This window comes from Branchiostoma floridae, chromosome 1, assembly GCF_000003815.2.
Source record: "Branchiostoma floridae strain S238N-H82 chromosome 1, Bfl_VNyyK, whole genome shotgun sequence".
Classification (NCBI taxonomy): domain Eukaryota; kingdom Metazoa; phylum Chordata; class Leptocardii; order Amphioxiformes; family Branchiostomatidae; genus Branchiostoma; species Branchiostoma floridae.
In genome coordinates, this window is record NC_049979.1 from 16,792,824 (window position 1) to 16,803,308 (window position 10,485).

General features: G+C 41.7%; 1 protein-coding gene across 2 annotated transcripts in view; it reads left to right on the top strand.

Annotated features, from left to right (window-relative positions):
• Positions 1-7,274, top strand: part of LOC118424806 (hormone-sensitive lipase-like) — an 11,445-nt gene extending 4,171 nt beyond the window's left edge. The window contains exons 3-10 of one of the 2 annotated variants that reach the window (XM_035833591.1): positions 1,211-1,447; positions 1,690-1,875; positions 2,214-2,270; positions 2,698-2,841; positions 3,008-3,152; positions 3,372-3,466; positions 4,003-4,893; positions 5,056-7,274. In XM_035833591.1, the coding sequence (XP_035689484.1) occupies positions 1,211-1,447; positions 1,690-1,875; positions 2,214-2,270; positions 2,698-2,841; positions 3,008-3,152; positions 3,372-3,466; positions 4,003-4,893; positions 5,056-5,292 (1,992 nt within the window). In that variant the 3' untranslated portion in view covers positions 5,293-7,274. The remainder of the gene's footprint in view (positions 1-1,210; positions 1,448-1,689; positions 1,876-2,213; positions 2,271-2,697; positions 2,842-3,007; positions 3,153-3,371; positions 3,467-4,002; positions 4,894-5,055) is intronic. The other variant, XM_035833601.1, reaches the window with a different exon arrangement.
• Positions 7,275-10,485: the final 3,211 nt, after the last annotated feature.

The window sequence follows — 10,485 nt, forward strand, 5'->3', positions numbered from 1 at the left end:
TGGATTCTATCCGAAACGTCTGACCGTTTCAAACCATATCCAGTTGCTTGAGTAACTATTTTTGGCGTATCTTATTACCTGGATGTCTAACCTACATCGACGTACAGAGTACATGTATTTGGCAATTAGCATTATTGGAGCAATTTGGTTAACATTGAAACAGATGGGATTGCAGCCTAAAGTATAAATGGAGCCACATAATAATCATGTATGGTTGCCAAAACCTGTTGTTGATATTGCTGTAAAATGACAGTGTTATTATCAACAACAGAATTCATTACCTGAAATGCAAACATTTGATTTGAATTTTCTTTGAATTTGATAAATGATTTTAGACAGTTTTTTTACATCAATCTAGCTAATAGTATAAAAGACATGAATAATTACATAACTGCACCACTAAATCTAACATGATCTCACCCAGGACAAGTCTAATCCCACCACAAACCACCAGACATATAATGATTGCATGTACTCATGTAGAGAGTATAATATACATGTAACGTTACAGGTATATTTTGCTGGTGTTCCATAAGCCCACACAGCATAATTAACCACCATACCGATCAAAATGCACCACAAGCATGGAAATTCTATAGAGGAGGCCTTGAATTCAACAGCACAGATACCATTAGTATGATTACACAATGCTTTATCTGAAATTGCTTTTGTGAGAGTATGATTATGTTACTTAGGCTGCAGCTGGAAAAGTTACATGTTTTTGTAGGACGTCATCATGTTTGCCATAGATTTCTTTGATCATCATTTTTAGTACACACAGTGATTGACACAATAACTTAAGTGATTAATTATATTGACCAAAATTGACTAGATGCCAAAAGTCAGTATTTAGTCTTCTGTACATTTCTAAAGTACTGGAATACTGATTATTCTGTGCTAGAACAGCTTGTGCTTTCTGTGTAAGACATTGCTGTTACCACTCACACTCACTCACTATCCAGTTTAGCGTCTGTTGTTCCCTGTCTTGCAGGGGTTGGATGTTTCCTCAAGTCGTTTCGGTCTGATTGCTGCCCTCCATGCCATCAGCCTCTGTCAAGGGGCTTGGCTTTTTGCAAGTCCAGTTTTCTAAGATCTTCATTGACACTGTCTATCCGTCTCCTCTCGGGGCGCACACATGGGTTCTGGCCCACTACAGACAAGTAGTTTATCCGAATGTAAAACCCATTGATTTTTGATATCTGTTGTGTAGTTCTGTAGCTCTATGCAGCCAATCTTCCACACCATCTCCACTGCAATGGCATCGTTTGCGGAAGCCTACAGCGACCACGATGGCCAGCTGACACGAGCGCTGGCGTCCCTGCTCAATAGCGGGAAGTACGCCATGAACCCTGAGCTGCGTGCGCGGACCATCGTCAGCATGTGTGATAAAGCAGACATCAGCTTCTGTAAGGCTTTCTGGAACATCACTGAGGAGGGACCTTTACAGGTACAGTCTCATAGTTGGACATTGATCATAAGTGTCATGAAAGGTCACCTTCCAGTGCTGAAGGTTATCTTTCTCTGCACCTTTGAGCTTTTATATTGTCAGCATTATTCATATTCAAAATGAACTGGCAAAGTAGAAAGACCTGTGTTTAAAAATATGATCTAAAGTATGACTTTTCTGGAAAGATACTCTGTACATTAGCTTACTGAAATAATCATTGCTTCATATGTTATCCACCACAGCACATGTCAGGCTTCCTGAGTAGCTCAGTTAATGTGAACAAAGTGTTCCACATCCCTGCCATGCCGTTTGAGATGGAGTCCAGTTTGGAGGACGGAGAGCTGGTGACCATCACCCCACCCTGCTCCCAGACTGGACCTGGACCTGTCCAAGTCAGGCTCATATGCTTCGAGAACAGGGAGGGACAGGTCAGTCACACTGGGTCACTTGGACTTTCTTTTATATCATCCTAATGTCAAAGAATTATATTTGTATTTATACTTCTTAAAGCAAACAAAAATGTGATTAACACCATTATTCTAAGCCTTTTGTGTTTGTTTGTTTGCTTTTTTCTAATTTATTTCATTTATTGAATGTTACCATGATAGAAGACAAAAACTGGACCAGATACTATAATATAACAACCATATATATTCAACTACAAGTTATGCCAGTTGTCCTTAGACGTTGGACAGCAATCAAGTGACTGTTCTTTCCCCCTGTTAACATCAACATGATTGACAAACTGTGTTTTTGCGAACGCCAGCCAGACGATCTGGATCTGATAGAACAATTGGAGGAATACCTGGGAACCAAGAAAAAGGTGCCCATCCTGCAGTAGCTTGGTGCCCCCCTCCCCCCTCTCTCTCTCTCTCCTCACTCACCCATCCAGAACCTGGCATCAAGCAGTGTGTGCATGTTTTCTTAGCTTGAGATTATAGAGGTACATGTAGAAGTGGGTGTGGATTTGGTAAAAGTGAAGATGCACATGGTATACAAAAGCCATGTTAATTCATCAGCATGTGTTATCCTCCTGTGCCTGGTAATGAGGAATGCATCTTTCCAATCATCTCACCTTAATTATAATGGTAAAATATGATTAATAACTGGGAGATTCTTTCTGTCTTAAAGTTACATTTTGGTTTGGTTTGGAACATACCAGAATGTGACACTGTGTTTTTAATGAATTTTGCACAATGCAACTCTAAATGTGGCCACACAGACTTTAAGACTTGCTGTACCCCTCCCAGCCTGAGGACATCTCCTCCCCCATCATGGACCAGGTGGAAGAGAAACTGGGTACGAAGAAGAAGGTTCCTGCTCCCAAGTCTGATGCTCTTATCATTCATATTCACGGAGGGGGCTTTGTGGCACAGTCCTCCAAATCACATGAGGTACAAATACTTAATACAGCTATTCCTGTCTACATGTAGTTGTCCCTTGACTTTTTAGATCCAGGATTAGCTTGACATTTCAACTGGACCTTCATTTGACCCTGCTTTGATGACATAGATATAAAGACATGTCAGCAAAGTTTGACCTGTGTACTGAATTATACAGATGTACCTGCGGACCTGGGCGAAGGACATTGACGTGCCCATTCTGTCTGTGGACTACTCGCTGGCTCCTGCACACCCCTTCCCTAGGGCCATGGAGGAGTGCTTCTTTGCTTATGCATGGGCACTGAAGAATGCTCACATCCTTGGTCAGTACTCTTGTGACGTTGTGTGCATGGATGCGTATAAGAAATATCTTGTACATTTATGCACTTATCTTTTGTCTACATGCTAGTTTACAACAAAATATAACAATACAATCAATATCTGATATAGTGAAATGTGTCACTTTCAAAAGTAATCATTACAGTATCCAGTTCAATAGTAGTTTTGTAGGAATGACATGTTATCGTTTATTCCCACCCCAGGCACCACAGCAGAGAGAGTATGTCTGGCTGGGGACAGTGCAGGAGGAAACCTGTGTGTGTCTGTGGCCATGAGAGCTGCTAACTATGGCATAAGGGTTGGTATTCTGCTGTGTCACAAATTTGTTTGTACACTGTTTTAACATATCAGTTTTGCTTTTTTTGTATACTGTATCTGCTTTTATGTCATACCTGTGACGCGAAAACGTTCGATACGGGTGTTCCGGACCGGGCCGTACGCTTCCGTATCGCACAGGTTTGAAAGGCGTATCACACAGGCTTTCTTCGAGTAAATCGAAGCATTTCGAGCGGGCCGAATACGGCTCGGGTGGCAATTCGAATACCTGATTCGGACGTTGGAACATTGCTGTTGCAACACTTTTGGTTCGAGGGCACCAAATTTGTTCAACTTCTGGCGCATTTCGCATCAAAACATGGGTTTTCTCAGGTGGGTATGACATAAATGAAATACAACACGGTGTATTCCGCATCACCCTCGGTCCCAGCCCTCCCGCGGGTCGGGCCGATACCTCGGGTGATACGGAATACACCGTGTTGTATTCTATATTTATCACAGGTACCTGCTTTTTTAATGTCACTTGTGATGAAAAACAAAGGTTTTGTTGTTCTGTAGGTTCCTGATGGAGTCCTTGCCGCATACACCCCCTTCCTGGTCCGGTACACCCCCTCCCCCTCCCGTCTCCTGTGCATGATGGACCCCCTCCTCCCCATGGGTATCCTGTCCCGCTGCATTGCTGCTTATGCTGGTCTCAAAGAGAAGAAGCCGGGAGAAGACGTCAGTTCCTCCAGTTCGACCACGAGTTCCACCCCCCAGCTCAGCACTCCTGAGCACAACTTCTCCTCAGCCAGACTGGTGTTTGATCCCTCTCCTACAGAACCCAAGAGGAGTGGGGAGGGGGCAGCCGCTCCAAAACTGTTATTCACAAACACGTCGGGTGGTCTGTGTGAAGTCCATACCCCCTCACCCAGCCCTCCAGGTGGGGATGGGCCAGTCCAAACAGACATACCAGTATTAACTGTGGAAACAGAGACTGCTGTCATACAGGGCAAACTGAACACTGAACCAACCGTAGATAATCTAAAAGAGCCCCATTTTGAGGACATTGCGTTGTCTCCTTACGAAGAAGACAGTGGTGACTCGGAGTGGTCCCTCACAGACAAACAGACTGAAGTAGACTCACCAAGTGGAGTGAGTGATGAGAAGAGTCCAGAGGAAGGATCAGAAGGAAAGGAGAAGGACAGAGCAGCAGAGGATGACCCCAACAGGCCCTCCTCTCTTTCTCTGCCATCTCTACCATCCCTGGATGAGATCTCCATGGCGATATCGAAGATGACGGAGAGTAAACCGGAGGAGGTTGTGCTGCCCTCGGAGCCGGTACACAGTCCGACCTCGATATCCCACGTGACCAGGTACCGCCCGTCTCCCATCCTCAACAACCCCTACATGTCCCCACTCCTGGCTGATGATGAGCTGCTGAAGGGCCTCCCTCCTGTCTATCTAGTGGTGAGTTACTCTTTTCAGGTAGAAAAGCATGACTGCTACCAGGACTAAAATGATGAATAAGGGTCAGAAGTAGTTTTAGATCCTACCATTTAATGGCATCATAAAAAAATGTGATATGGCAAATATCAAAATAACAGTAACCTGTGCCCATGTGTCCTGCAGCCCTGTGCCTTGGACCCTGTACTGGATGACTCGATCATGTTTGCGCACCGTCTGAAGGCCCTGGGCATCCCGTACAAGCTCCAGGTGGTGGAGGAGCTGTCTCACGGCTTCCTCAACTTCACCTCCATCTGTAAGGAGGCGCGGCAGGCCAACGACCTCTGCATCAACAACCTGCTGGAGATGTTGGGCCGCAGACCACGTGGGGGGCGAGTTGCCACGCCCACGAGAAAACTATAGCGTTAGATTATGCTATGTTACTGTATGATTCTGGGATTTACAGACATGATAGATAGGCTGGAATGTTGATTAACGGTAACTATGGTACATCCATGTACTGGGATACTGGAGTACTCCTGCTGTAGGGCCAGCCTAGAGCTTTTGGAGTCTATTTTAGCCTGTGTTGTAACCAAGGCCTCCAACAATAGTGTGCATTACTAATATGTTATTTGAACTAAATCCTGATGTAAACATTGCTAACTTATATATATTGTATTTGAAAAGACTTTGAAGTGACTGATAGTGAAGAATTGAGCCATTTGAAAGCAATATTGAGTACCTATTATAATATGTCACAATAATAATATGTTTTGTATAGCAAATCGGTTCTCATATATGACCAGTCAATTTTGCCCAGTGTTACAGTAGAGAGAAAATGGTGGTGTAGATTAAATGAGAGAAGTTTATATAAGCAATCAAAAGTATGCATCTAATCAGGTGTACTCAAGAGACATTTTTTATACGTGAAAAATGAACTGCAACTTTCCCTTTGAAATGGCTGTAACCCAAGAACTGACTTTGAGGTGTGTTTTCTGCTTACTGATTACTGTAGTATACCAGTAGTAGTTTGCAGTTCAATTCTGGATTGCAAGAATTGTGGTGTATACTTGCTGTGTTATCTGGCTCACATAAGCATGCGGGCTTCTGTTCCTTGGTGGTGTTTTTCTCCAGTTCAACTGTAACAAGGGAGGTGTTACAATTTTTCTGACCAACTACGTCTGAGCTTTCGAATGGAGTAGTCATGAGTGAAACATATTTGGACTATTCCATGTACAAATGCTCGCAATATTGTGAAATAACCTGGCCTTAGTTAGAAGTACCTACGTACAAATGTATACTGTTGATGTGGATGATATAGCAGTTTATGACTGCACTACAGACTTCTCATTGTATGTTTTATTAGTGTATGAAACAGTGGAAAAATGACAATGCATTCTGAACTTTAGCCGTACTAATCAAGGGCTTAATAATTGTATCTGATGCTGTGTGATGCAGAGAAATAGTGAAGAACCAAAAGTTGGAGTTTTATTTATTGCATTGTGTAAATGTTGACTCAACTTTGCATTACTCCAAGCAAAGGTAATACATGCAAGTCAAGTGAAGACATATGCAGTTACATGTAGTATTTTCCCTGAATAAGTTCAGAAACTACAGTTTTTAATAATAACATTGAAGACAAGTACATGAACAGTGCAATATGATACTTTTTTGATAGATACGAATTTACGTAGTTCTAGCAGGGATTTTAGGATTCAGCTACGTGTATAAAGGCCTAAAGCTGTTTGTGTGGAAATAAGGCATAGCTCTAAACTTTAAAGTGTTACAAACATGATGAAAATGAAATGTATAAAACAAGATGACATCATAGACCATTTCTATAGATGTGTTGTGTAGAATGTCTTTTGTGGATCAGCTTACATGGCCTGACTATTCTTGGAGCTGGCCAGCCATACACAAGGAAACATGCCAATTGTAATGAATGTGTGAAATGATTTCATTTGAAATCTGTGGTACCTATAGTGTACATGGACATACAGTATTTAACTTAAGTAGCAAAAAGACTTGTCAAACATACATTTTGGATTGCTGTTTTACTTTTAGTAGCATTGTAGTATGTCCTTGTTTCTGTTAGTCTAAATACAATGGAACTCGGTGTAAACACCTAAAGAAGGGCCATAGTAATTTTAGATGGGAAAAAGGGGTGGCTGGCTGTTTGGAATTGAAAACATCCCAGCAGGAAATGTCCATGGCACAGTGCTATTATTCTGTGCTGAATCCCCTTACCTGTACAGTGATCAGACAAGGACTTACGGTCTGTTCAGATTATAGGAGTACACCTGACTTTCACTCTATTCACTTCTCTTGTGTCTTCAAATGGTTTTATTCCAATTCTTTTAAAATGATTTGTAATAATCATAATAAAGTACAGCCATACTGTGCCATTTTTCACTTCTCTTATAGCTATTAATTATGTAAGCCCTTCACTAGGTTGTACTCATCAGGTCCGTTCACTCCAATATTGCCCCTTAGTTTAAAAGAGCATGCATGTACATGTATGTTTAACATTATATCAGTATGATTATAACATGCATATGTGAATATACCTCTTTGCTAAGGGACCGTACGATATTTATCGGGGGGGGAGGGCTGGTGCATTGGAAGTCGGATCAAAAATTTTTATGATGGCCCTCCCCCCCATCTCAAAAAATTTTAACGTGACCCTCCCCCTCCACCTAAAAAAAATCAACATGACCCTCCCCCCGACAGGCATCATTAAACAGGTAGAAAAACAACCGATAAAATAATCTTAATACAACAAGTATAGACGTCAGGGCACAAGGGCGCCGGCCAGTGTTCTCGCCAGGATTTTTTCACAGCGTCGGGGCAGGGGTCTGGGGGCATGCTCCCCCGGGAAAATTTGGATTTTCAAACCCTCTAAAACAGAATTTCCTGCAACTTGAGACGAAAATTATGCCCTTGAGATTGGATGCCGGTTGCCTTTTTTACTCCGGCGTTTTTCAGTAATCGACGTCCGCCCTCTCCCCAAAAATACGTTATAACTATAAGCTCGGGGAATCAGCAGTCCGTGATCTGGCCCGGGTATTATTTGTCCAGTCATGTCTATATGAAAATTTTGGGGTTTTGATGCTTCCAAACAGGGCTCTAGCCAGTGAGTTCGTCAGCCCATGGAAAAATCCTGCCAATTTTTTTCCGGCATTGAATATTAAAAGAATGCCTACCTCGTGCGATCGATGTTGCGCCCTCCCGCATCAAATGCTAGTAGTTTTTCCAGAGGATAGAATAAACGGCGCCATCACACCTTGTGTTTTTTTTTTCTACTTTGCCCGATGATTTTACTCAAATTTATCGAATCGGTCGGGTTTTACAAGGCCGCGACGTCATTTTCCACGAGCGTGCGTTTGTTTCGTGCGACCTCAGGTAACCCCGTTTTCGGCGTGAAATCTTTGGCTCACCGCTGGATTTCTTTTTAAATAGAGTAGAGTAGACCAAGAACGTTATACATTGTACATTATACGAAGGAGGGCGATCTGCTGCATCTTTGGCAGTGATCAGTGCCGGTGTAGTCTTGAAGGAGTAGCCAGAAAAGACGTGCTGGGCGCTGCGATCGACAGTCCGTCTGGGGAGGGGGGCATGCCGCGGCATGTGCTACGGACGCCAATGCCAGTGCACAGCCGACTCGATCGACACTTGACAACAATATTGCGGCCCCTTTTTCTGCCGCAAATTTTGTCTTTTTGAAACAAAAGAAATGTTTTAAATAAAAAATAAAGTGTATAGTTTTGGATTCTTCACGTATTTACCGTGCACCGCTTTTGTAACTTAAATATTTTGGGAAACTCAGCCGAGCCGAGTGCGTCTTTCCAGAAAAAAATAAGTCTGTAGACGGAATGACGTATGCCTGGCGGGAACACTGGTCCAGGGCAGCGCCACTTTGGGGGGCCTAGGGGGGCAAAGCCCCCCGGAAGCTCTTGCATTTTAGGCTATTCAGAAGGCTTATTTTATCAGTTTTAGGGCCATGTCAAGATATCAAAACAAAAAGAGTATAAACAATTCTTTCAAAAAAATTAACATGGCCCTCCCCCCTATCTAAAAAAAATTAACATGGCCCTCCCACCACCGAAAAAAAAATTAACATGGCCCTCCCCCCCTAACGCACCAGCCCTCCCCCCCTGATAAATATCGTACAGTCCCTAAGAGCATAAAACAGATTCTGACTATAACTTTTTATTTGTTTTCTGAAATGCTCTCTTTCATATGTAACATGTATATCTTGTTTTGTTGTGTGCCATATACTAAATTATAAACTTGCAAATGCAGAAAACGTTTCACAACATGAGAACTTACAACAGGCCCATAGATTAAGATATGTTTCAGAGTTTTTGATTTGTAATTTACATGCCACAGTTTGCTAGCCCATTCCTTAGGCATATTTTGAACATAAAGATACGGGTTGTTAAACTTACTAGCTTGCTGTAATTTTTGCTTGAAAAGCCATCAGCGTTGTGTTATTATTTAAAGCTTTAACACATATCTATTTTTGTAGTTTTCAACCAACCTATGGAACTTGCAGTTATGTAAGCAATACAGTAGCTAACTTTTGGTTTACTTTTACAAATAGATGTACATGTAGATTGCCATGCTTGGGTTTTATGGTTTACATTTTGATTAGCACTTCTACATTGTACTTCTGTACTTCATTAGTCAAGTTTAGCTACATACATGTACCTGAAACTTCATGCACAGGAATAAAATGTTTGGAATAAAGTCTACTCGGTTTGTTCATGGTAATATGGGTCAATTAACTCAATTTAGAATAAGTTAGCAAAGATGTTGGAATCACATTTTGACATTGTTTGCCCCAAGCTAATTTCATATTGATACGGTCACTTTCACCCGCTGCAGCGATCTTTAAAGCTGACTACCAGACGTGCTGTATTTACATCAATGGTTTCAAATAATGTACACATGATCTCTAACAGTGAGGAAATGCAAAGGAAATGCATAGTTATCATCATTTGTTATGAGATATTCTTGGTACTATTCATCATTTCGAATGTTCTTATGAAAACAAAGTGAAAGACGCCATAGAAAGTCAAACACCTATTCAAACCTTATCTCATTTCCTCATTAAAAATTTAGCAATATACATTGCAGATTTGCCACTTGCATTGGGTATCATCATCATGCCATTGTTGACAGCTGGCGGAAAATGACATTGCGAAAAATTACATTGCAGTATAGCAGCAGCAGTGTTGTAGTACTGCAATAGATCAATAGAGGGCGCTTTTAATACATGGCAAGAACACAGCCACTGTTGATTCGGATTGCAGGCAATCAACCTTTTCTAGTAATACTGTAGCATTTGGAATTTTAGATATTATAATAGTGATGAAGCTAAGAGAGGAAAGGGGACTTACAGCATTAAATGGCAGTGACATCAATAACTTAACCTGTCATGTAAAATAGCTTGAGTCACTCCCAGGATACGATAACTGAAACCAATTGTCAATTGGCAGAAAAATCAAAAGTATGATGCCAGATGATGAGATGTCAGAGAAATCAAATATCCCTCTCCCTACAGGGGTATGAAATATAAACATACAAATCATACAAGCCTTTTCACTTTTACTT